General features: G+C 36.9%; 1 protein-coding gene across 1 annotated transcript in view; it reads right to left on the bottom strand.

Annotated features, from left to right (window-relative positions):
- Window positions 1-25,146, bottom strand: part of LOC133243087 (dachshund homolog 2-like) — a 298,941-nt gene extending 273,795 nt beyond the window's left edge. The window contains exon 1 of the mRNA XM_061409548.1: window positions 25,025-25,146. Within this exon, the coding sequence (XP_061265532.1) occupies window positions 25,025-25,139 (115 nt within the window). The 5' untranslated portion in view covers window positions 25,140-25,146. The remainder of the gene's footprint in view (window positions 1-25,024) is intronic.
- Between the last annotated feature and the right edge of the window lie 1,178 nt (window positions 25,147-26,324).

A 26,324-nucleotide genomic window follows, 5' to 3' on the forward strand; every position in this document is an offset into this window, starting at 1 on the left:
TTATAATGTAGAGCATAATGACTATAGTTAATAATACTGCATACTTTAAAGTTGCTAGAGTATTAAAAGTCCTCATTTCTAGAAAAAAATAAAATAAAACTTTTTAACTCTGACAGTGACAGTTAACTAGACATATGATGGTGATCATTTTGTAATATATGCAAATCTTAAATCATTATGTTTTGCACCTGAAACTAATTCAATGCTATAAAATAAGAGATACCAAGGGAACATTTCATGCCCATTTCATGACAGAAAGGACAGAAAGAGTATGGACCTAATAGAAGCAGAAGATATTAAGAGGAGGTGTCAAGAATACTCAGAAAAACTGTACAAAAAAAAAAAATTAATGACCCAGATAACCACGATAGTTTGATCACTCACCTAGAGCCAGATATCCTGGAGTACCAAATCAAGTGGGCCTTAAGAAGCATCACTATGAATAAAGCTAGCGGAGATGATGGAATGTCAGCTGAGCTACTTCAAATCCTAAAAGATGATGCAATTAAAGTGCTACACTCAATATGCCAGCAAACTTGGAAAATATCAGTTTTATTCCAATCCCAAAGAAAGGCAATGCCAAAGAATGTTCAAACTATTTCCCAATTGCACTCATTTCACACACTAGCAAATTAATGCTCAACATTCTCCAAGCTAGTGTTCAACAGTATGTGAACCAAGAACTTCCAAATGTTCAAGCTGGATTTAGAAAAATGGAGAGGAATCAGAGATCAACTTGCCAACCTCCACTGGATCATAGAAAAGGCAAGAAAAACCTACTTCTGCTTCATCGACTATGCTAAAACCTTTGGCTGTGTGGATCACAACAAACTTCAGAAAATTCTTAAAGACATGGAAATACCAGACCACCTTACCTGCCACCTGAGAAATATGTATGCAGGTCAAGAAGCATCAGTTAGAAGCAGACGTGGAACAGCAGACTGGTCCACATTGGGAAAGGAGTATGTCAAGGTTGTTTATTATCACCCTGCTTATTTAACTTATATGCAGGGTACATCAAGCACAAGCTTGAATCAAGACTGCCAGGAGAAAAATTAATAACCTCAGAAATTCAGATGACACCACCATTATGGCAGAAAACAAAGAGGAACTAAAGAGCCTCTTGATTAAGGTGAAAGAGGAGAGTGAAAAGGTTGGCTTAAAACTCAACATCCATTAAACAAAGATCATGGCATTCGGTCCCATGTCTTCATGGCAAACAGATGAGGAAACAATGGAAACAGTGACAGACTTTATATTCTTGGGCTCCAAAGTCACTGCAGATGGTAACTACAGTCATGAAATTAAAAGACATTTGTTCCTTGGAAGAAAAGCTCTGACAAACCTAGGCAGTATATAAAAAAAAAGCTAACAAAGGTCCAGTAGTCATGTCTAGATGTGGGAGTTGGACCATAAAGAAGGCTGATCATCAAAGAATCGATGCTTTTGAAATATGGTGTTGGAGAAGACTCTTGAGAATCTCTTGGACAGCAAGAAGATCAAACCAGTCAATCCTAAAGGAAATCATTCATTGGAAGGACTGATGCTGATGCTGAAGCTTAAGCTCCAATACTTTGGCCACCTGATGCAAAAGAACTAACTCATTAGAAAAGACCCTGATGCTGGGAAAGATTGATGGCAGAAGGAGAAGGGAATGACAAGATGAGATGGTTGGATGGTATCACTGACTCACTGTACATGAGTTTGAGCAAACTCTGGGAGATGGTGAAGAAAAGGGAAGCCTGGCATGCTCCATCCATGGGGTCTCAAAGAGTTGGACTGACTGAGTGACTGAACAACAATAATGTCAATTACATCTCAATTTAACAAAAGTTACATGATTCTGTTTTCTAGTCCCAAAATCCAAAAAAGAGTATTGTGATTGATAGATTAACATTAATTTGAGTCATAAATGACTGAATCTTTCTGAAAATTTTCTTTCAAAATTGTTTTAGTAAATAGTAAAAGCTGCTTTTGCAACATAAAAATACATTTTAGATAATAGAAAACCTTTAAACTTGCTAATAAAGACACAAATATGTTTTGAATTTAGATTCAGTGCATGCATTTAGTTTCACTGTATGCACTGGTCTTATTCATACTTCAATACTGATGATATCCAAGTATGACAGAACCATAAAGGATGGAGTTTAGAAAAACTAGGGATTATTTCCAAGTCCCTTAGACTAATATGTTCATGAAATGTGTGTGCGTATTTGTGCACTCAGTCACTTCTGACTCTGCGACCCATGGACTGTAGCCTGTCAGGCTCCTTTGTCTATGGGATTGTCCCTGCAAAAACACTTGTATGGGTTGCCATTTCCTCCCTGAGTGCTTCTTTCAAAAGTAAAAATCAGCCCCAGGTCTCCTGTATCTCCTGTATTGCAGGATTCTTTACCACTGGGGAAGCCTCACTAAATGTGAATCTTCATTAAATGTGAGAGAAAATTTAATATGCCCAGTTATATATTAAAACTTTATGTATATTAACCTGCCATTTATAAAAGAAACAGGAACAATGATGACAGTGCATAGTAATTGTTATTTTAATTTTTAAGTTACACATATAATTTTAAGAGGTATATATATGCTGTAAATCAGCTTTTGAAATCTGGCTCTGCAATAAGCACAATTACTATTAAATTTTTTGTGAAGTTCCAATTAATTCGCAGATGACCTTCTTCAAAATGTTAAAATGTACCCACAGTCAGCTATTGTAAACTCTATATATGAACACAATCTCTCAAGTAACATATAGAACCAATTATTTACAATAATTTATCCAAAGGTTTTAGAGAAAGGAGTTAAAATTCTATATTTTGTCCAGTTTAAGAACTATCACTTATATTTTCCTTGTTATTTTTCACCTGTTTGCACTTAATCTGTAAGGACAACATGCATTTTCTAGATGATACTGCAAATAAACTTGCAAATACCTTGAAGAGAAAAGTCTGCTGGGTAATACCCAGCATGGTTTCCTAAAGATCAAGTATTGTCAGATGAATTTAATCTCCTTCTGTGACAGAATGACAGCCTGAGATATCGAGGGGAAGTGATAAATGTAATTTATTTTGACTTTATCAAGGTTATTGAGACCAGTCTAAAATACTGGCTCATCAATAAACTGTGAAAATCCAAGCAAATGATACACCTACAAAGTGTTCTCAGGAGGCAGGAAATGGGCACTCTAAGAGTGGTCGCCCATGGATCAATGTCAGTCTGGGGTTATGATAAAAAATATCTCCCAGATTCCCAAGGGTAGAAAAATATTTGTATCCGTGCCCTGAAAATGGACATAGGCATAATTTTGATCATGTGACACTAGCCCAAAGCTTCTGAAGATCAGTTTAGAATTTGAAGTGTCATCACTAAAGGAAGATTCAATAAGAAATTAATGATACAGAAAGTCAGAGCACTGGATTCAGGAGAGTACCCATTAAGTAAAAATGATTCAAACAGGTTATGGGGACAAACAATGTTTGAGAATCATAGAAATAAAATTAGAATTCAAAAGCAATAATGATCTTTCAAACTCCTTTATTGTATCTAAGGCACAAAGAGAGGAAGGGACTCATTCAAAATCACAGGACAAAACTGCACCAGAGCTAAGCATTTAGTATTAGAAATATTTAAGGAGTATATAACATGTAGGAATCAAGACAACAAACCTAATACTGGTTAGATCCTTCCTCAGAAGTAGATTTCTGCACATTATTCTATTGATATTGTATATGAGGGCAGGAGGAAGTTGGGGGATTAAGAAAAATTCAGAATGATTATAGTATGGCAAATGAGATCTATAAGGAAAGATCACATCGTTTCAAATTATTCACTGTAAAGAAGATGAAATGTTTAGCTTAGCTTGGAGGTACTATTATACAAACTATCTTAATAACACTGACAAAACAAGTTGTTAATCCACTACATGGGTTATTGAGAGTAGACACTGTAATTCTCCAATAGTGAGTTACTTATTCCTGGAATAAGTTTTTAGAAGTGTCTTTGAAAGTACAATTTTTCCCTGTTTACATCCTTTTGAAGGAGCCATGGTGGCTCAGATGGTAAAGAATCTGCCTGCAATGCAGGAGACCCAGGTTCAATCCCAGGGTTGGGAAGCTTCCTTGAAAAAGGGAATGGCAACCCACTCCATTATTCTTGTCTGGAGAATCCCATGGACAGAGGATCCTGGTGGAGGGAATCCATGGGGTACAAAGATACAGTTCTTATTATTAGGATCTAATGAACACAAGCATGCCTCACTTGATTCTCCAGAAACATCTTGTTTATCCACTGGGGTGTTTGGATAACATAAAGAAGGTAACCTTGAGATTTTCTAATTCTACTTTGCAAGTTAATCACATATACTTTGATTATTTTCACTATAAATGATATTTTCTAAAAGGCAAAATATTAAACATCTGCTCAGAAGTGAAAGCAACACAAAGTCAGAACAAGCAGGGACTCAGAAGTTAAAGATTTCCATGACTATCATCTTGGATTCTCCAGTGAAAGTCACTGTGCACAGTTCTTCCTGAAAAAAAAACAATGCAGTTAAAAAATACTCCATTTATTTCTACAAATAAATGGGCGCATGTTGAAATCTTTGTTACAGTAAAACAAAAATGTATTGATGTATAACTATATTTCTGATTTGACAGCTACAGCTATAATCATTCAGGCATCTATTTCCCATAAACTCTCCACAGCCATAACCTTTAGAGATTAATTATAAAGTTCCAGGACCAATAGTACACAGACTAATTTTCTAAAACAATAAAAGACAGAATTTCTCATTTGGAGCTAAATGAAACACTAACAGGTTTTTATTCATGGAAATCTTGACGCAAAATCATGGTGCAGCCATTATAGAAGCTATTAAACAAAACCTCAAATCAAAGAAAGTATAGGTGTTCAAAAGAGAAAATGCTTTTCCTGCTAAAGAATCCTCTAAATTCTATGCCTGCTTTTCCTTTTAAACTTATGAACTATGTTTTCAATTTTTCTTGCCTCTACTCTTTCAGAATCGTCAAATAATATCAATATTAACCAAACAGAAGGAGATACAAGAATTCACAGAAGGAAAATTCCTACTACATTCAAACATCTCAACTGAACACAGGCTACCTGTTTTGCTTATTTCAGGATGTATCAATAAATTTGTAAATTACCCTGGGTTAGGGATCACATGTTCTGCGACTGCCTTTGTTAGTTTTTTTTTTTTTTTTAAGCAAAACAAAATAGGCAATAGTTGACCCTATACCCTGGATGAAGATGTTCCATTCTGTACATTTTCCTGTTAAGTTTGGAAAAGGCTGTGTTTCATTCCTTATTTTGATAAAACTTATCACAAACAAACGTTTTTTTAAAAAAGTTAAATGGCAAGAGTCAAGCATATAATGTGGATTGGAATAAGAAGTTATGAGAAATGTGCAGAGAATATAAAATGTAATTATTTTTAAATGACAAAATTGTAAACATATTAATACCAATATAAAATTTTAATTGACTACTATATTTTTAGTTTTCATACTTTACCTTCTGGGGATTTAGGAACTAGTAACAGTGATAAAGCTGAATGGCAATCCTGCTACAATATGATGTTTAAAATAGAGTATGTTCCTTCTGAAATTAAAAAAAAAATTCTCCTCCTTTTTTGAGTTTTCTGGTTATATAGATCATTGTGGAAATGGCTTATAGGAAGTAAACATCTTCCTCTAATGTTAAATGCTCACATGGCCACAGATAAAAAGAACTGAGAGATTATTCATTTCTATTTACAATTTTGCCTTATAAAAAAATGCTGCCCAGGAGGGGAAAATTAAAATATTCACTCAGATTGATCTGAAAGCTGAGATCTTAGTTATTGAGCTATATTTTTTAAATGATAGAAAATTATAAATCATTTTTCATCATTTGTGCATTTGTGATATTTGTGGGTTTAGAGTATTTTACTTCAGTCGCTCAGTCATGTCCAGTGAACCCCATGAACTGCAGCACACCAGGCATCCCTGTCCATCACCAACTCCCAGAACTTACTCAAACCCATGTCCATTGAGTCAGTGATGCCATCCAACCATCTCATCCTCTGTCAATCCCTTCTCCTCCCACCTTCAATCTTTCCCAGCATCAGGGTCTTTTCAAATGAGTCAGCTGTTTGCATCAGGTGGCCAAAGTATTGGAGTTTCAGCTTCAACATCAGTCCTTCCAATGAATATTTAGGACTGATTTTCTTTAGGATGGACTGGTTGGATGTCCTTGCTGCCCAAGGGGCTCTCAAGAGTCTTCTCCAACACCACAGTTCAAAAGCATCAATTTTGGTGCTCAGCTTTTTTATATTCCAACTCTCACATCCATACATGACTACAGAAACACAACTTTGACTACAAGGACCTTTGTTGGCAAAATAATGTCTCTGCTTTTTAATATGCTGTCTAAGTTGGTCATAAGTTTTCTTCCAAGGAGCAAGAGTATTTTAAGGATTAATTAATTGAACCCAGTTTCAGAACTATAAACATTTCTTTTCTATCCATACCACATTAATTTAGGAGAAATAAGATAATATCAAGAAATAAAATCTATCAGAAATATAGTTAAAATATAATGCCCAAAGTAGATCCTGAGGTCAGGTCAAGTCTGACCTTGTAAACAGAACTTTAGTCAGTCTGAATTAGGGACAATCTCCCTTTCAGCTGCATCTCAATCTCCTGGACTATTGACTGATTGATACGATATAAAGGAATGGAATTTCCTTATATACCTTAGACTATACTGGAAAATCAGTTGAAATATCAGAAGTATAATGTTATAGCAGAATCACTGCCAGCTCTTTCATTATCTATCTGTGTTACCACAAATAAGTCAATTTCTCATCCTGCAAGTACCATCTGTAATAAGAAGGGATTGTGTTAATTATTTCAAGTCACTTAGATCTCTAAAATTTAACTTGAGAAATACTTGCCAATTCTGGTTTCCTTGGTGTGCATGCCCAGCAGTGGGATTGCTGGGTCATAAGGCAGTTCTATTTCCAGTTTTTTAAGGAATCTCCACACTGTTCTCCATAGTGGCTGTACTAGTTCGCATTCCCACCAACAGTGTAAGAGGGTTCCGTTTTCTCCACATCCTCTCCAGCATTTATTGCTTGTGGACTTTTGGATCTCAGCCATTCTGAATGGCGTGAAATAGTACCTCATTGTGGTTTTGATTTGCATTTCTCTGACAATGAGTGATGTTGAGCATCTTTTCATGTGTTTGTTAGCCATCTCTATGTCTTCTTTAGAGAAATGTCTATTTGATTCTTTGGCCCATTTTTTGATTGGGTCGTTTATTTTTCTGGAATTGAGCTGCAGGAGTTGCTTGTATATTTTTGAGATTAGTTCTTTGTCAGTTGCTTCATTTGCTATTATTTTCTCCCATTCTGAAAGCTGTCTCTCCACCTTGCTTATAGTTTCTTTTGTTGTGCAAAAGCTTTTAATTTTAATTAGATCCCATTTGTTTATTTTTGCTTTTATTTCCAATATTCTGGGAGGTGGGTCATAGAGGATCCTGATGAAACTGGAGCCGATTATACAGAGTGAAGTAAGCCAGAAAGAAAAACACCAATACAGTATACTAACGCATATATATGGAATTTAGAAAGATGGTAATGATAACTCTGTATGTGAGACAACAAAAGAGACATCGATGTATAGAACAGTCTTTTTGGACTCTGTGGGAGAGGGAGCGAGGGGGATGATTTGGGACAATGGCATTGAAACATGTATAATATCACATAAGAAATGAATCACCAGTCCAGGTTCGATGCAGGATACAGGAAGCTTGGGGCTGGTGCACTGGGATGACCCAGAGGGATGGTATGGGGAGCAAGGTGGGAGAGAGGTTCAGGATGGGGAACACATGTACACCCGTGGAAGATTCATGTTGATGTATGGCAAAATCAATACAATATTGTAAAGTAATTAGCCTCTAATTAAAATAAGTAAATTTAAATTAAAAAAAAAGAAAAAGAAATACTTGCCAATAAGAATATAAACAATAGGTTTTTTATTGATAACCTAAGAATGCAATTAATCAAAACTTTCTAGTTATCAAATGTAATATTTCCTCAAACAAATAGTCAACACTTATCTGACTCCTAGAGACAAGCTGAGGGCTTTAGGAACTACTCTTTGAAAATCAGTGACATGGGGAATCACTCATACAATCTCCACAATACATTATTTAACACTATTCATTTTTCTCATGTTCACTTTGACATCCTTCAAAGACCAATTCAAATGTCACATGCTAAGCTTGAATTCCTTCCTTATTTGGTTATTCAGAAGATTTTCCCCTTTCTCTGTATTCTCACAGCACTTTGTCCTCTCATCACTTTTATCACATTTCTTTTCAGAGTATGATCATTTATCAGTTCAGTTCAGTTCCCTTGCTCAGTCGTGTCTGATTCTTTTGGACTACATGGACTGTAGCATGCCAGGCTTCCCTGGCCATCACCAACTTCCATAGCTTGCTCAAACTTGTCCATCGAGTCAGTGTTGCCATCCAACCATCTCATCCTCTGTTGTCCCCCTCTTCTCCTGCCTTCAGTCTTTTCCAGCATCAAGGTCTTTTCCAGTGTGTCAGTTCTTCACATCAGGTGGCCAAGTATTGGAGCTTCAGTTTCAGCATCAGGCCTTCCAATGAATATTCAGGACTGATTTCCTTTAAGACTGACTAGTTTGATCTCCTTGCAGTTCAAGGGACTCTCAAGAGTCTTCTCCAACACCACAGTTCAAAAGCATCAATTCTTCATCACTCAGCCTTCTGATCATCTATACATTTATAAATGTATTATCATTTATATACTTATTCATCTTTAATGTTTCTTTGACTAGATCATAAGCACTTGAAAGCCAGTAATCCTTGTCTTTTCTCCTCATAGTGTCAATGTATAGCTTTATCCATTGCTGGAATATTGTAGATTGCAGATAAATGAATTTTGTTAAAAAAAAAACCCTATATAAGAATTAAGCTAATTAGACTCCAATTAAAATAATGAAATTTAAAAAATAATTAAGCTAATTATTTTGGAATGGCTGTTAATGGTCACTAGCTACATTTCATTCATATACTGAACCTCTGAGTATGTCTGTCATTATCATTTGCTAGTCATTTTTATCTATACAAAAGAAAGGCAGTGCCAAAGAATGTTCAAACTACCACAAAATTGCATTCATTTCACACACTAGCAAAGTAATGCTCACAATTATTCAAGCTAGGCTTCAACAGTATGTGAACCGAGAACTTCCAGATGTTCAAGCTGGATTTAGAAAAGACAGAGGAACCAGAAATCAGATTGCCTTTGTCTCATAGAAAAAGCAAGAGAATTCCAGAAAAGCACTTACTTCTGCTTCATTGGCTATGCTACAGCCTTTGACTCTGTGGATCACAACAAATTGCAGAGAATTCTTAAATCTCTTTAAGGCAGGCACCTTACCTGCCTCCTGAGAAATCTGTATGCAGGTCAAGAGTCATCAGTTAGAAGTGGACATGGAAAAACAGAGTGGTCCACATTGGGAAAGGAGTACATCAAGTCTATATATTTTCACCCTGTTTATTTAACTTATGTGCAGAGAACATCATGTGAAATTCTGGGCTCAATGAAGCACAAGCTGGAATAAAAACTGCTGGGAGATACATCAATAACTTCAGATATGCAGATGACACCACCCTTATGCAGAAAGCAAAGAGGAAGTGAAGAGCCTCTTGATGAGAAAGAGGAGAGTGAAAAAGCTGGCTTAAAACTCAACATTTAAAAAGCTAAGGTCACAACATCCAGTCCCATCACTTCATGGCAAATAGATGGGGAAACAATGGAAACATTGACAGACTTGATTTTGGGGGCTCCAAAATCATGCAGATGATGACTGCAGCCATGAAACGAAAAGACACTTGCTCCTTTGAAGAAAAGCTATGAGAAACCTAGACAGTATTTTAAAAAGCGAAGGTATTACTTGGCAGACAAAGTCCTATCTAGTCAAAGCCATAGTTTTTCCAGTAGTCATGTATGGATGTGAGAATTGGACCATAAATAAAGCTGAGCACTGAAGAATTGATGCTTTTGAACTGTGGTGTTGGAGAAGCCTCTTGAGAGTCTCTTGGGGTGCAAGATCAAAACAGTCAATCCTACTGGAAATCCTTCCTGAATGTTCATTGCAAGGACTGATGCTGAAGCTGAGGCTTCAATACTTTGGCCACCTGATGTGAAGAACTTCCTCATTGTAAAAGATTCTGATGCTGGGAAAGATTGAAGGCAGGAGGAGAAGGGGATGACAGAGGATGAGATGGTTGGACGGTATCACCGACTCAATGGACCTGAGTTTGAGCAAGTTCCAGGAGTTGGTGATGGACGGGGAGGTCTGGTGTGCTGTAGTCCATAGGGTCACAAAGAGTCAGACATGACTGAGCAACTGAACTGAACTGAGAGTTGTCATGCTTCTGTATTTTCTAATTTTAGACAGAAAGCTTTAAAGTTTTCATGATTCAATATGATGCTTGCTTTGAGTTTTTCATTAATAGTCTTTAATATAGTGAGATATGTCCCTGCTATCCCAACTTTATTGAGAGTTTTTATCATGAATGGATATTGAATATTGTCAAATGCTTTCCTTCATCTAGGGAGATGATCATGACTTTTAGACTTCATTTTGTGAATGTAGTGTATCATATGGATTGAACTGTGGCTATTGTACCATGTTTGCATCCCTGGAATAAATCACATTTGTCATGGTATATGATCCTTTCTATACATGGTGGAATTCTGTTTGCTGGTATATTGTTAAGGATATTTCCATCTACATTCATCTGAAATATTGTTATGTAATTCTTTCTTTTTTGGTAGTGTCTTTTTTTTTCTGATTTGGCATCAGGGTAATGGTGGTCTCAGTATTAATTGGGAGTGTTCCCTTATTTTCAATTTTTTGGAATACTTTGAAGATACATGTTAATCCATCTTTATATATATGAATTCTCCTGTGAGTCTATCTTGTCTTTGATTTTTGCTTGTTGAATGGTTTTGTTTATGGATTCAATTTCAATAATAGTAACTGAGAGAATCAATTCCTAAGCAGACTGATAAGAAGTTCAGGGTGCCAAAGGAGGAAAAGGGGTCTGCTGCTGCTGCTGCTGCTGAGTCACTTCAGTCGTGTCCGACTCTGTGAGACTCCATAGATGGCAGCCCACCAGGCTCCCCCATCCCTGGGATTCTCCAGGCAAGAACACTGGAGTGGATTTCCATTTCCTTCTCCAATGCATGAAAGTGAAAAGTGAAAGTGAAGTCGTGCAGTCGTGTCCGACCCTCAGTGATCCCATGGACTGCAGCCCACCAGGCTCCTCCATCCATGGGATTTTCTAGGCAAAAGTACTTGAGTGGGGTGCCATTGCCTTCTCCGGAAAGGGGTCTGGGGCTCTCGAAATTGAGATTGGGGGTCTGGAATTCTCAAGGGGGAGCAAAGGACAAATGTTTTGTTTTGTTTTGTTTTTTCATCCTCTGCATTCCTTCTGTTCAGTTCAGTTCAGTCTCTCAGTCATGTCCAACTCTTTGCGATCCCATGAACCATAGCACGCCAGGCCTCCCAGTTCATCAACAACTGCTGGAGTCCAACCAAACCCATGTCTATCAAGTCGGTGATGCCATCCAACAATCTCATCTTCTGTCGTCCCCTTCTTCTCCTGCCCTCAATCTTTCCTAGCATTAGGGTCTTTTCATATGAGTCAGCTCTTCGTATCAGGTGGCCAAAGTATTGGAGTTTCAGCTTCAACATCAGTCCTTCCAATGAACACCCAGGACTGATCTCCTTTAGGATAGACTGGTTGGATCTCCTTGCAGTCCAAAGGACTTTCAAGAGTCTTCTCCAACACCACATTTCAAAAGCATCAATTATTCGGTGCTCAGCTTCCTTTATAGTCCAACTCTCACATCCATACATGACCACTGGGAAAATAATAGCCTTGACTAGACGGACCTTTGTTGACAAAATAATGTCTCTGCTTTTTAATATGCTGTCTTGTTTGGTCATAAGTTTCCTTCCAAAGAGTAAGCATCTTTTAATTCCATGGCTACAAAAAACATCTGCAGTGATTTTGGAGTCCAGAGAAATAAACTCAGACACTGTTCCCACTGTTTCCCCAACTATTTTCCATGAAGTGATGGGACCGGATGCCATGACCTTAGTTTTCTGAATGTTGAGCTTTAAGCCAACATTTTCATTCTCCTCTTTCACTTTCATCAAGAGGCTCTTTAGTTCTTCTTCACTTTCTGCCATAAGGGTGGTGAAATCTGCATATCTGGGGTTACTGATATTTCTCTGGGCAATCTTGATTCCAGCTTGTGCTTCCTCCAGCCCAGCGTTTCTCATGATGTACCCTGCATAAAAGTCAAATAAACAGGGTGACAGTAAACAACCTTGACGTACTCCTTTTCCTATTTGGAACCAGTCTGTTGTTCCATGTCCAGTTCTAACAGTTGCTTGCTGAGCTGCATACAGGTTTCTCAAGAGGCAGGTCAGGTGGTCTGGTATTCCCATCTCTTTCAGAATTTTCCACAGTTTATTGTGATCCACACAGTCAAAGGCTCTGGCATAGTCAATAAAGCAGATATAGATGTTTTTCTGGAACTCTCTTGCTTTTGTGATGATCCAGCGGATGTTGGCAATTTGATCTCTGGTTCCTCTGCCTATTCTAAAACCAGCTTGAACATATGGAATTTCATGGTTCATGTACTGCTGAAGCCTGGCTTGGAGAATTTTGAGCACTACTTTATTAGCCTGTGAGATGAGTGCAATTGTGTGGTAGTTTGAGCATTCTTTGGCATTGCCTTTCCTTGGGATTGGAATGAAAACTGACCTTTTCTAGCCCTGTGGCCACTGCTGAGTTTTCCAAATTTGCCAGCATATTGAATACAACACTTTCACAGCATCATCTTTCAGGATTTGAAATAGCTCAACTGGAATTCCATCACCTCCACTAGCTTTGTTCATAGGGATGCTTTCTAAGGCCCACTTGACTTTACATTCCAGGATGTCTGGCTCTAGTTGAGTGAGCATGCTATCGTATTTAGCTGGGTCATGATGATCTTTTTTGTACACTTCTTCTGTGTATTCTTGCCACCTCTTCTTAATATCTTCTGCTTCTTTTAGGTCCATACCATTTCTGTCCTTTATTGAGCCCATCTTTGCATGAAATGTTCCATTGGTATCTCTGATTTTCTTAAAGAGATCTCTAGTCTTTCCTATTCTGTTGTTTTTCTCTATTTCTTTGCATTGATTGCTGAGGAAGGCTTTCTTATCTCTCCTTGCTATTCTTTGGAACTCTGCATTCAGATGCTTATATCTTTCCTTTTCTCCTTTGCTTTTCACTTCCTTTTTTTTTCACAGCTATTTGTAAGGCATCCTCAGACAGCCATTTTGCTTTTTTGCATTTCTTTTCCATGGGGACGGTCTTGATCCCTGTCTCCTGGACAATGTCACGAACCTGTTTTCCATAGTTCATCAGGCACTCTGTCTATCAGACCTAGTCCCTTAAATCTATTTCTCACTTCCACTGTATAATCATAAGGTATTTGATTTAGGTCATACCTGAATGGTCTACTGGTTTTCCCCACTTTCTTCAATTTAAGTTTGCATTTGGCAGTAAGGAGTTCATGATCTTGATTTTGCTGACTGTATAGAGCTTCTCCATCTTTGGCCGCAAATTATATAATCAACCTTATTTTTGTGTCGACCATCTGGTGATGTCCATGGGTAGAGTCATCTCTTGTGTTGTTGGAAGAGTGTGTTTGCTATAACTAGTGTCTTCTCTTGGCAGAATTCTATTAGCCTTTACCCTGCTTCATTCTCTATTCCAAAGCCAAATGTGCCTGTTACTCCAGGTGTTTCTTGACTTCCTACTTTTGCATTCCAGTCCCCTATAAGGAAAAGGACATCTATTTTGGGTGTTTATTCTAGAAGGTCTTGTAGGTCTTCATAGAATTGTTCAACTTCAGCTTCTTTAGCGTTACTGGTCTGGGCATAGACTTGCATTACCATGATATTGAATGGTTTGCCTTGGAAACAAACAGAGATCATTCTGTCCTTTTTGAGATTGCATCAAGTACGGCATTTCAGAGTCTTTTGTTATAAATTACATAACTCACTCTGTACTAGGGAGTAAACAACAACAGTGTATCTGGCTGGAAGAGAGTTTCTCCTTCCTGAAAACCTTCTGACTAATCTTGATATCTTAGAATGCATGTTATGGGAGTGGGTCTGGAAGATCTTTCTATTGTTAAATTCTAATCTTGTTATCCTAAAATGTAAATTGCTGTAAAGGTAAAATTTCCACAAACTTGAGACATTCTTTTGATTAATTGTAAGAACTAATTAAAAGGTATATAACTCCATTGCTAACACTAGTAAGGGTATATTCTTTCTGCCCCCTTCTGATGTCTATGTCAGAAGCATTTTCTATCCCTTTTACACTTTAATAAACTCTATCACACAAAAACTCTGAGCAATCAAGCCTCGTCTTTGACCCCGGATTGAATTCTTCTTCTCCAGAGGCCAAGAATGCTGGGGTCTTTCATGGTTCAGCAACAACCTTTCATAACTGTCTGTTTAGATTTTAGATTTCCAGTTTCTTCCTGTTCAGACTTGGAAGTTTGTATGCTTCTACGTACTTATTATTTCTTCTAGGTTGTCAAGTTTGTTGTTTTCTATTGTCTATATCTCTGTAATATTTCTCCTCCATCATTTCTTAATTTGTTTGTTAGTGTTCTCTCGTTCTTCCTTAATGAGTCTAAAGGCTTGTCAATTTTAACATTTCAAAAAACTGTTTTTTCTTCTTTTCTTTGTCTCTATTTTATTTATTTCTTCTGTAATCTGTATTATTTCCTTCCTTTTGTTCTTTTTGTGTTTGTTTTTTATTTTTCTAATTCCTATATGTGGTAGGTTATTTTTTTATTTTTATTTTTTTTAGATTTCTTTTTCTTTAAGTAGGCCTATAAACTTTCCACTTAAAACTGTTTTTACTACACCCTATAGATTTTGAAAACTTATGCTTTCATTTTCATTTATCTCAAATATATTCTGATTTCCTTTTTGATTTCTTCACTGGCACATTTGATTTTTAGTAAAATTTTTTTATACTCCACCTGTTTGTCTTTCTCCCATTTTCTCCCTCTACTTGATCTATGTTTTATACCATTTTTGTCAGAAAAGATGCTTGACGTAATTTCTATCCTCTTAGCATTTGTTGAAAATTGTTTTGTGATCTATCATGATCTATTCTGGATAATATTTCATGTGCTCTTTAAAAGAATGCATGTACTGCTGGTTTGTCCCTCAAGAAATCTATTAAGCCCAATTGGTCAAATTTTTCATTTAAGACCACTGTTGACTTACTGATTTAATGTCTGGATGATTTGCCCATTGATATTAGTGGGGTGTTAAAGTCCCCAACTATTGTAATATGTTAATTTCTCCCTTTATTTCTGTTAATATTTCCATTGTATATTTAGGTGTTCCTACATTAGGTACACATATGTTTATAAATGTTATATCCTCTTCTTGTATTGATACATGTATCATTACTAATGAAATTCTTAGTCTTTTGTTTTAGACTGTTTTAATGTCATTTTGACATGCATCTTGCTATCTTAGCTTTCTTTTCATTTCCATTTGCATGGAATATCTCTTCCCACACCTCACTTTCATTCTGTGCATGTCTTTACCTCTGAAGTGAGTCTCTTAAGCGGCATATAGACTGATCTTTTGTGTTTTATTCAATCAACCACCTTGATGTCTTTAGATTGGAGCAATTAGTCCATTGACTTATAAAGTGACTATTGATAAGCATGTAGTTATTATTATTTTTTTTTTTTGCTTGTTTTCTGGTCATTACTGTGGTACTTCTCCATTATTTTCTTCTTCCTTTAGTCATTTCCTTTCAAACTATTACGATTTTCATTAGTGTGATGCTTTGTATTTCTTTCTCTCTAGTTTTTGTGTATATATTGAAGGTTTTTCATTTGTGGTTACAATGGATTTCATATGCATTTCCCTCTCACCATATTTTGCTTGTTTAATCCAATATTTTTGTTCAAACACACTGTAAAAAATCTACAATTTGTAGATTGCTTTGACTATTTGAAGTTTTTTGTATTTCCATACAATTTGTGAAAGTATTTGTTCTAGTTTTCTGAAAAATACTGTTGGTAGCTTGATAGGGACTACATTGTATCCATAGATTGCTTTGGGTAGTATACTCATTTTTACTATATTGATTCTTCCAATGCATGAACATGGTATATTTCTCCATCTATTCGTGTCATCTTTGATTTCTTTCATCAGTGTTTTATAGCTACATATATACATTTTTTCTTTTGTTTATATATATTGCTTATATATTTCTTGTGTATATACTATATATATATATATATATATAATTTCTTTTTCTTCTCTGACTGCTGTGTATAAAACTTCCAAAACTATGTTGAATAATAGGGGTGAGAGTGGGCACCCTTGTCTTGTTCCTAACTTTAGCAGAAATGCTTTCAATAATTCATCATTGAGGATAAAATTTGCTGTGGGTATATTATATATGGCTTTTATTATGTTGAGGTATATTCCTTCTTTGCCTGCTTTCTGCAGGGCTTATTTATTTATTTATTTATTTTTATCATAAATGGATGTTGAATTTTGTCAAAGGCTTTCTCTGTATCTATTGAGATAATCAAATGATTTTTATCTTTCAATTTGTTAATGTGGTGTATTACATTGATTTATTTGTGAATATTAATGAATCCTTGCATTCCTGGGATAAAGCCCAATTGGTCACGATGTATGATCTTTTTAATATATTGTTGGATTCTGTTTGCTAGAACTTTATTGAGGATTTTTGCATCTATGTTCATCAGTGATATTGGCCTGTAGTTTTCTTTTATTTTCTTTTTGTGGCATCTTTGTCTGGTTTTCCTATTAGGGTGATGGTGGCATCATAGAACGAGTTTGGCAGTTTACTTTACTCTGAAATTTTCTGGAAGAGTTTGAGTAGGATAGGTGTTAGCTCTTCTCTAAAATATTGGTAGAATTCCCCTGAGAAACCATCTGGTTCTGAGCTTTTGTTTGTAGAAGATTTTTTACTACAGTTTTGATATTTGGGCTTGTGATGGATCTGTTAAGATTTTCTATTTCTTGTTGGTTCAGTTTTGGAAGGTTATACTTTTCAGGGGAGGTCAGAGGAGGCGGCTGAGAAGAGCAACCCCACGTCCAAGGAGCAGCAGCTGTTCAGGCACAGGAGGGCCAAGAGGAGCTATTTCATATTCAAGGTGAGGAGAGGCAGCCGTGAGGAGATGCCCCTCGTTCAAGGTAAGGAGCAGTGGCTGTGCTTTGCTGGAGCAGCCATGAAGAGATACCCCACATCCAAGGTAAGAGAAACCCAAGTAAGATGGTAGGTGTTGCGAGAGAGCATCAGAGAGCAGACACACTGAAACCATAATCACAGAAAACTAGCTAATCTGATCACAAGGACCACAGCCTCGTCTGACTCAATGAAACTAAGCCATGCCATGTGGGGCCACCCAAGATGAGAGGGTCATGGTGGAGAGGTCTGACAGAATGTGGTCCACTGGAGAAGGGAATGGCAAACCACTTCAGTATTCTTGCCTTGAGAACCCTATGAACAGTATGAAAAGGCAAAACAATAGGATACTGAAAGGGGAACTCCCCGGTTTGGTAGGTGTCCAATATGCTACCGGAGATCAGTGGAGAAATAACTCCAGAAAGAATGAAGGGATGGTGCCAAAGTAAAAGCAATACCCAGTTGTGGATGTGACTGGTGATAGAAGCAACATCTGATGCTGTAAAGAGCAATATTGAATAGGAACCTGGGATGTCAGGTCATTGAATCAAGGCAAATTGGAAGTGGTCAAACAGGAGATGGCAAGAGTGAAAGTTGACATTCTAGGAATCAGCGAACTAAAATGGACTGGAATGGATGAATTTAACTCAGATGACCATTATATCTACTACTGTGGGCAGGAATCCTTTGGAAGAAATGGAGTAGCCATTATGGTCAACAAAAGAGTCCGAAATGCAGTACTTGTATGCAATATAAAAAATGTCAGAATGATCTTTATTCATTTCCAAAGCAAACCATTTAATATTACAGTCATCCAAGCCAATGCCCCAACCAGTAACATAGAAGAAGCTGAAGTTGAATGGTTCTATGAAGACCTACAAGACCTTTTAGAACTAACACCTGAAAAAAGATGTCCTTTTCCTTATAGGGGCCTGGAATGCAAAAGTAGGAAGTCAAGAAACTCCTGGGGTAACAGGCAAATTTGTCCTTGGAGTATGGAATAAAGCAGGGCAAAGCCTAATAGACTTTTGCCAAGAGAACACACTGATCATAACAAACACTGTCTTCCAACAACACAAGTGAAGACTCAACAAATGGACATCACCAGATGGTCAACACCAAAATCAAATTGATTATGTTCTTTGCAGCCAAAGATGCAGAAGCTCTATACAGTCAGCAAAAACAAGACCGAGAGCTGACTGTGGCTCAGATCATGAACTGCTTATTGCCAAATTCAGACTTAAATTGAAGAAAGTAGGGAAAACCACTAGACCATTCAGGTATGGCCTTAATCAAATCCCTTATGATTATACAGTGGCAGTGAGAAATAGATTTAAGGGACTAGATCTGATAGACAGAATGCCTGATGAACTATGGATGGAGGTTCATGACATTGTACAAGAGACGGGGATCAAGACCATCCCCATGGAAAAGAAATGCAAAAAAGCAAAATGGCTGTCTGAAGAGGCCTTACAAATAGCTGTGAAAAGAAGAGTAGCAAAAAGCAAAGGAGAAAAGGAAAGATATAAACATCTGAATGCAGAGTTCCAAAGAATAGCAAGGAGAGATAAGAAAGCCTTCCTCAGCGATCAAGGCAAAGAAATAGAGAAAAACAACAGACTGTGAAAGACTAAAGATCTCTACAAGAAAATTAGAGATACCAAGGGAACATTTCATGCAAAGATGGGCTCAATAAAGGACAGAAATGGTATGGACCTAACAGAAGCAGAAGACATTAAGAAGAGGTGGCAAGAATACACAGAAGAACTGTACCAAAAAGAGCTTCATGACCCAGATAATCATGATTGTGTGATCACTCACCTAGAGTCAGACATCCTGGAATGTGCCGTCAAGTGGGCTTTAGAAAGCATCACTATGAACAAAGCTAGTGGAGATGATGGAATTCCAGTGTGGCTATTTTAAATCCTGAATGATGATGCTGTTAAAGTTCTGCACTCAAAATGCCAGCAAATTTGGAAAACTCAGCAGTGGCCACAGGACTAGAAAAGTTCAGTTTTCATTCCAGTCCCAAAGAAAGGCAATGCTAAAGAATTCCCAAACTACCGCACAATTGCCCTCATCTCACACACTAGTAAAGTAAAGCCCAAAAGTCTCCAAGCCAGGCTTCAGCAGTATGTGAATAGTGATATTCCGTATGTCCAAGCTGGTTTTAGAAAGGCAAAGGAACCAGAGATCAAATTGTCAATATCTGCTGGGACATCAAAAAAGCAAGAGAACTCTAGGGAAAAAAAAACACACACACACACACACACATGTATTTCTGCTTTATTGACTATGCCAAAGCCTTTGACTGTGTGGATCACAATAAACAGTGGAAAATTCTGAAAGAGATGGGGATACCATACCACCTGACTTGCCTCTTGAGAAACCTATATGCAGGTCAGGAAGCAACAGTTAGAACTGGACATGGAACAACAGACTGGTTCCAAATAGGAAAAGGAGAACGTCAAGGCTATATATTGTCACCCTCCTTATTTAACTTATATGCGGAGTATATCATGAGAAACACTGGGCTGGAAGAAGCACAAGCTGGAATCAAGATTGCTGGGAGAAATATCAATAACCTCAGATATGCAGATGACACCAGCCTTATGGCAGAACGTAAAGAGGAACTAAAACGCCTCTTGATGAAAGTAAGAGAGAAGAGTGAAAAAGTTGGCTTAAAGCTCAACATTCAGAAAACAAAGATTATGGCATCTGGTCCCATCACTTCATAGGAAATAGATGGGGAAACAGTGGAAACAGTGGCTGACTTTATTTTTTTGCACTCCAAAATCACGGCAGATGGTTATTGCAGCCATGAATTTAAAAGACACTTACTCCTTGGAAGGAAAGTTATGACCAACCTATATAGTATATTCAAAAGCAGAGATATTACTTTGCCAACAAATATCCGTCTAGTCAAGGCTATTGTTTTTCCAGTCGTCATGTATGGATGTGTGAGTTGGACTGTGAAGAAAGCTGAGTGCTGAAGAATTGATGCTTTTGAACTGTGGTGTTGGAGAAGACTCTTGAGAGTCCCTTGGACTTCAAGGAGATCCAACTAGTCCATCCTAAACAAGATCAGTCTTGAGTGTTCATTGGAAGGACTGATGCTGAAGCTTAAACTTCAATACTTTGGCCACCTTATGCAAAAAGGTGACTCATTGGAAAGACCCTGATGCTGGGAAGGATTGGGGGCAGGAGAAGGGGACGACAGAGGATGAGATGGCTGGATGGCATCACTGACTCAGTGGACATGAGTTTGAGTGACCTCCAGGAGTTGATGATGGACAGGGAGGCCTGTTGTGCTGTGATTCACGGGGTCGCAAAGAGTCGGACACGATTGATCGACTGAAATGAACTGAACTGAAACTTTTCTAAGAATTCGTCCATTTATTTCAAGTTGTGTATTTTATTGGCATACAGTTGCTGATAGTAATCTCTTATGGTCCATTGTATTTCTGTTTTGTCTGTTGTGATTTCTCCAATTTCATTTCTAATTTTATTTATTTGGTTCCTCTCCCTTTTTTTTTTCTTTATGAGTCTGGCTAATGGTTTGTCTCTTTTATTTATCTTCTCAAATAATGAGCTTCAGTTTTGTTGATTTTTGTTATAGTCTCCTTTGTTTCTTTTTTATTTATTTCTGCCCCAATTTTTATCATTCTACTAACCTTGGGGTTCTTAATTTCTTCTTCTTTTTCTAGTTGCTTTAGGTGTAATGTTATGTTATTTATTTTATTTTTCTCTTGTTTCTTGAGGAAGTTGTGTATTGCTATGAACCTTCCCCTTAGCACTGCTTTTACTGAATCCCACAGGTTTTGGTTGTTGTGTTTTCATTTTCATTTGTTTCTATGCATATTTTGATTTCTTTTTTTATTGCTTCTATGATTTTTTGGTTATTTAAAAGAGTTTTGTTTAGCCTTCATATGTTTGTATTTTTAATATTTTTTTTCTGTAGTTGACATCTAATCTTACCACTTTGTGATCAGAAAGGGTGCTTCCTATGATTTCAAGTTTTTTGAATTTACCAAGGCTAGATTTATGGCCCAGGATGTGAACTATCCTGGAGAATGTTCCTTGTGCAGTTGAGAAAGAGGTGAAATTCATTGTTTAGGGGTGAAATGTCCTATAGATATATAATTAGGTCTATCTGGTCCATTTTATCTTTTAAAGTTTTTGTTTCCTTTCTAATTTTCTGCCTGGTTGATCTATCCATAGTTGTGAGTGGGGTATTAAAGTCTCCCACTATTATTGTGTTACTGTTCATTTCCCCTTTCATACTTGTTAGTGTTTGCATTACATATTGCAGTCTTCCTACGTTGAGTGCATATATATTTACAATTCTTGTATCTTGTTCTTGGATTGATCCTTTGATCATTATATATTGTCCTTCTTTGTCTCTTTTCACAGCCTTTGTTTTAAAGTCTATTTTATCTGACATGAGTATTGCTACTCCTGCTTTCTTTTAGTCGTCATTTACATGAAATATCTTTTTCCATCCCTTCACTTTCAGTCTGTATGTGTCCCTTGTTTTGAGGTGGGTCTCTCGTAGACAGCATATATAGGGGTCTTGTTTTTGTATCCATGCTGCAAAAACTGGTCAAGCACATGTAAAAGAATGAAACTAGAACACTGTCTAACACCATATAGAAAAGTAAACTCAAAATGGGTTAAAGATCTAAATATAAGACCAGAAACTATAAAACTCCTAGAGAAAAATATAGGCAAAATAATCCCTGACATAAATCACAGCAGGATCCTCTATGACCCACCTCCTAGAGTAATGGAAATAAAAGCAAAAATAAACTATGTGACTTAATTAAACTTAAAGCTTTTGCACAATGAAGGAAACTATAAGCAAGGTGAAAAGACAGCTTTCAGAATGGGAGAAAATAATAGCAAATGAAGCAACTGACAAAGAATTAATCTCAGAAATATATAGGCAACTCCTGCAGCTCAGTTCCAGAAAAATAAATGACCCAATCAAAAATTGGCCAAAGAACTAAACAGACATTTCTTCAAAGAAGACATACAGATGGCTAACAAACGAATGAATACATACTCAACATCACTCATTATCAGAGAAATGCAAATCAAAACCACTACGAGCTACCATCTCTCCCCAGTCAGAATGGCTGCTATCAAAAAGTCTACAAACAATAAATGCTGGAGAGGATGTGGAGAAAACGGAACCCTCTTACACTGTTGGTAGGAATGCAAACTAGTATAGCCACTATGGAGAACAGTGTGGAGATTCCTTAAAAAACTGGAAATAGAACTGCCATACGACCCCGCAATCCCACTGCTGGGCGTACACACTGAGGAAACCAGAATTGAAAGAGACACATGTATCCCAATGTTCATTACAGCTCTGTTTACAATAGCTCGAACATGGAAGCAACCTAGATGTCCACTGGCAAACAAATGCATAAGAAAGTTGTGGTACATATGCACAATGGAATATTACTCAGTATTAAAAAGATTGCATTAGAACCTATTCTAATAAGGTAGATGAAACTGGAACCTATTATACAGAGTGAAGTAAGTCAGAAAGATAAATACCAATAAAGTATACTAACGCATATATATGAAATTAAAATGATGGTAACAATGACCCTACATGTGAGATAGCAAAAGAGATACTGATGTAAAGAACAGACTTTTGGACTCTTTGGGAGAAGACGAGGGTGGAATGATTTGAAAGAATAGCACTGAAACATATATATTACCATATGTGAAATAGATCGCCAGTCCAGGTTCAATGCATGAGACAGGGCACTCAGGGCCAGTGCATTGGGACGTCCCTGAGGGATGGGATGGGGAGGGAGGTGGGAGAGGAATTCAGGATGGGGGACACATGTGCACACATGGTTGATTCCTGTCAATATATTTGAAAAACCACTACAATACTTTAAAGTAATTATCTTCTAAGTAAAATAAATAAATTAATTTAAAAATTTATTCCAAGGTTAAACAAAATAAAATTCCTCTTACAAAACAACATTGAAGTGGAGGAGAATGTGAAAAGGGTACATACTTTGGACTTAACCATATACGGTTGAAACTGAGCTCTGCCACTTACTAGCTTTGTGATTATCAGCAAAGCTTAAACACTCTGTGCCTCTGTTTCACCATCTGCAAAATGGAAATTTTGAAAATTCCATTTTCCCAGGAATTTGGTAAGAAATAAACTAGTTAACATGAGAGATAGAAGATGGATAATTTCAAGAAATCTAATGCACAACACTATGATTGGAATTAACAATATGGTATTGTATATTTAAAAGTTGCTATTAGAATTGATCCTAAAAGTTCTCACTACCAAAACAGAAATGATAATTATGACATAATAGAGGTGTTAACATTATTGTTAATAATTATAAAGTAATATATAAGTGCATCAAATCAACACTGTGTACATTTCAAACTTACACAATATAAAAATGAACATGTTTCCATTTATTCCCCATTGTGAACACTGGTTGAAGACCAATTCCCACTTCATAATTCCCCATGAACACTTCAACTTTACATGAGTTTATTATGTTGAAATGATTCAGTAATTTATTTCTTTAATTCTCCTTTCCTTTTCTCTTCAAAAGAAAGTCCCAAAATGCTTGAAATTTTATGAGCCTAATAGAAGAGAGAAAATGCTGCTACCTATTTGCCTATCAAATTAACTGAAAAAGCATATTGGAAGCTTGTGGCTCCTATGACCATTATTGGTTGCCCCTTATTATTCCTTATTAAAAGTACACTTTATTTATTTGTCTAGTTATTTATCCATTCACGTGTGTTACACAGATAGTCATAATCCCACCTACTTCCTAAAGAGATCTCGAGGGTGATCTTATGATCAAAGTCAAGGTACAATTATTACAGGGTAATGGAAAAAAAAAAAAAAAAACAGTTACTGAGAAGGAAGAGGACATTCCATTTCACAGGCATTTTTCTCATTTCCTTCCCACCCCCATCTTTTTTCTTTGCTTTCTGCTTGTTCTACCACATTTCTTTAGCCCCTACTGATAATGCCTCATCTCCTAGCACCTCAAAACAAAGGTAGATTCTCAGTATTGCATTTCAGTGTTAAATTTAGGAAAAAAAAAAAAAAGTGAAGAAGGCTGTGGTGAAACTGAAGTAGGCATCATTTAGTAAACAAAGGGTGCAATAGGTAGCACTATAAAAATTAGAATTTAACCCCACAACAACAAACAATGGAGATACTAAATGTTTCCTTAAATGAGGTTTTGATCTATAATAGTTTTCTAATTTCAATGTACAAGTTAGAGGTAGGATTAAGCCTCCTTTTTTGTGTGCATGTGTGCTAAATTGCTTCAGTTGTGTCTGACTCTGTGTGACACTAACAGCAGGCTGCCAGGCTCCTCTATCCATGGGATTCTGCAGGCAAAAATACTGGATTGGGTTGCTGTGCCCTCCTCCAGGAGATCTCCCTGACCCAAGTATCGAACATCTTTTACATCTCCTGCATTGGCACGTGGGTTCTTTACCACTGAGCCACCAGGGAAGCCCCCTCCTTTTGTAGTAGCTGCTTATAATCAAAGTATACATGTTATTCTCTCCTTTCCTCCTCTCTCCAATTCCAGAATAAGTCAAAGAGAGCCACCTGCCTTGGATTCCTAAAGACACTCACCTGTATGAGAATTAAGATCATCAGGCTCTGATTCATTTCCATTTTGGCTTCCTTTTCCCTGAAGAGTGTTCATGGCTATAAGCTTCATCTTCTGCAGCTTCATTGCCTCAGCCATTGCTGCAGCTGTTATACCTAAAACCAGAACCATTCCTTTTAAAACAGGGATCATTTCTTAATGTAATTGAAAACAGGATACGTTTAACAGGGCTATACTAGACAGCACAAGCCAAAAGGAAACCCGAGTCTAATTTATGAACAATATCCTTTCAAAATTTAATTTTCTACTCTTGTAATAACTTCATCTTACAATGGACAAGTTGAAAATCTGAAAAAAAAAGTATTAAATATGCATCTGATTCTCAATTCAAAACAGAGAAAACATAGAGCATAATATGGAAAACTTGGGAAAATACCAAAACTCTTGCTAATATCTTCTGGTGTCTAGTAAGAGCTCTGGATAGTTGATTAAGACAGAACTCACTATGCACTAAAAACCCATCTAAGACAAAACTGTCAGAAGAAGCACTCTGAAATGGTATAGGGAATGACTTTCTATGGAATATCCTTGTTGACCCTTCTGCTAAAGAATGGGCTATTTTGCCTCGAAAGTTACCTTAGCAAAAAAGAATAAAGGGGAGTAAACATTTAAGTAGTCATCATACTTTTACTTGCCTCCTTCTTATATGCTGAGAGAAAAAAAAGAAAAAAAAAAAGAAAACATAGCAGATCACTGCAGAAAGTGTGCCAGCCCTTGCAATATAATTACATTATTTTATTAATATAAAGCAATTTTTACAATGCTTGTGTAAACTCACCTATATTCATACACAAACCTCCACACACAAATACCACACACATTTCTATATCCATGTGAACCCATAAATACAGACACATGTGCATATTACATTCACACATCAGATTTGTCAATTTAGAAAGAATGTGTACAGATGGAGGAATGGAAGAACATATGCTAACCCCTTCTTATGAGAACATCAGAATCACAGTTAACTGCTAAGCAACCATTCACAAAAAGACACTGAAATGTACCAAAATGATACCCTACCTCCAAAGAAAAATCCACAATGAGACAGGAACAGGGACACAATCACGATAAAATCAAATCCCATACCTGCCATGTGGAAGATTCACAAAGTGGAAAACAATTATACCACAAAAGTTCTCCCACTGAAGTAAAGGTCTGAGACCCACTTCAGTCTTCCCAGCATGAGGATCTGACAACAGGCAGAGACAACCCCAGAACATCTGGCTTTGAAGGCTAGCAGTGTGTGCCTGCAGGAAT

This window comes from Bos javanicus, chromosome X, assembly GCF_032452875.1.
Source record: "Bos javanicus breed banteng chromosome X, ARS-OSU_banteng_1.0, whole genome shotgun sequence".
Taxonomy (NCBI): Eukaryota; Metazoa; Chordata; class Mammalia; order Artiodactyla; family Bovidae; genus Bos; species Bos javanicus.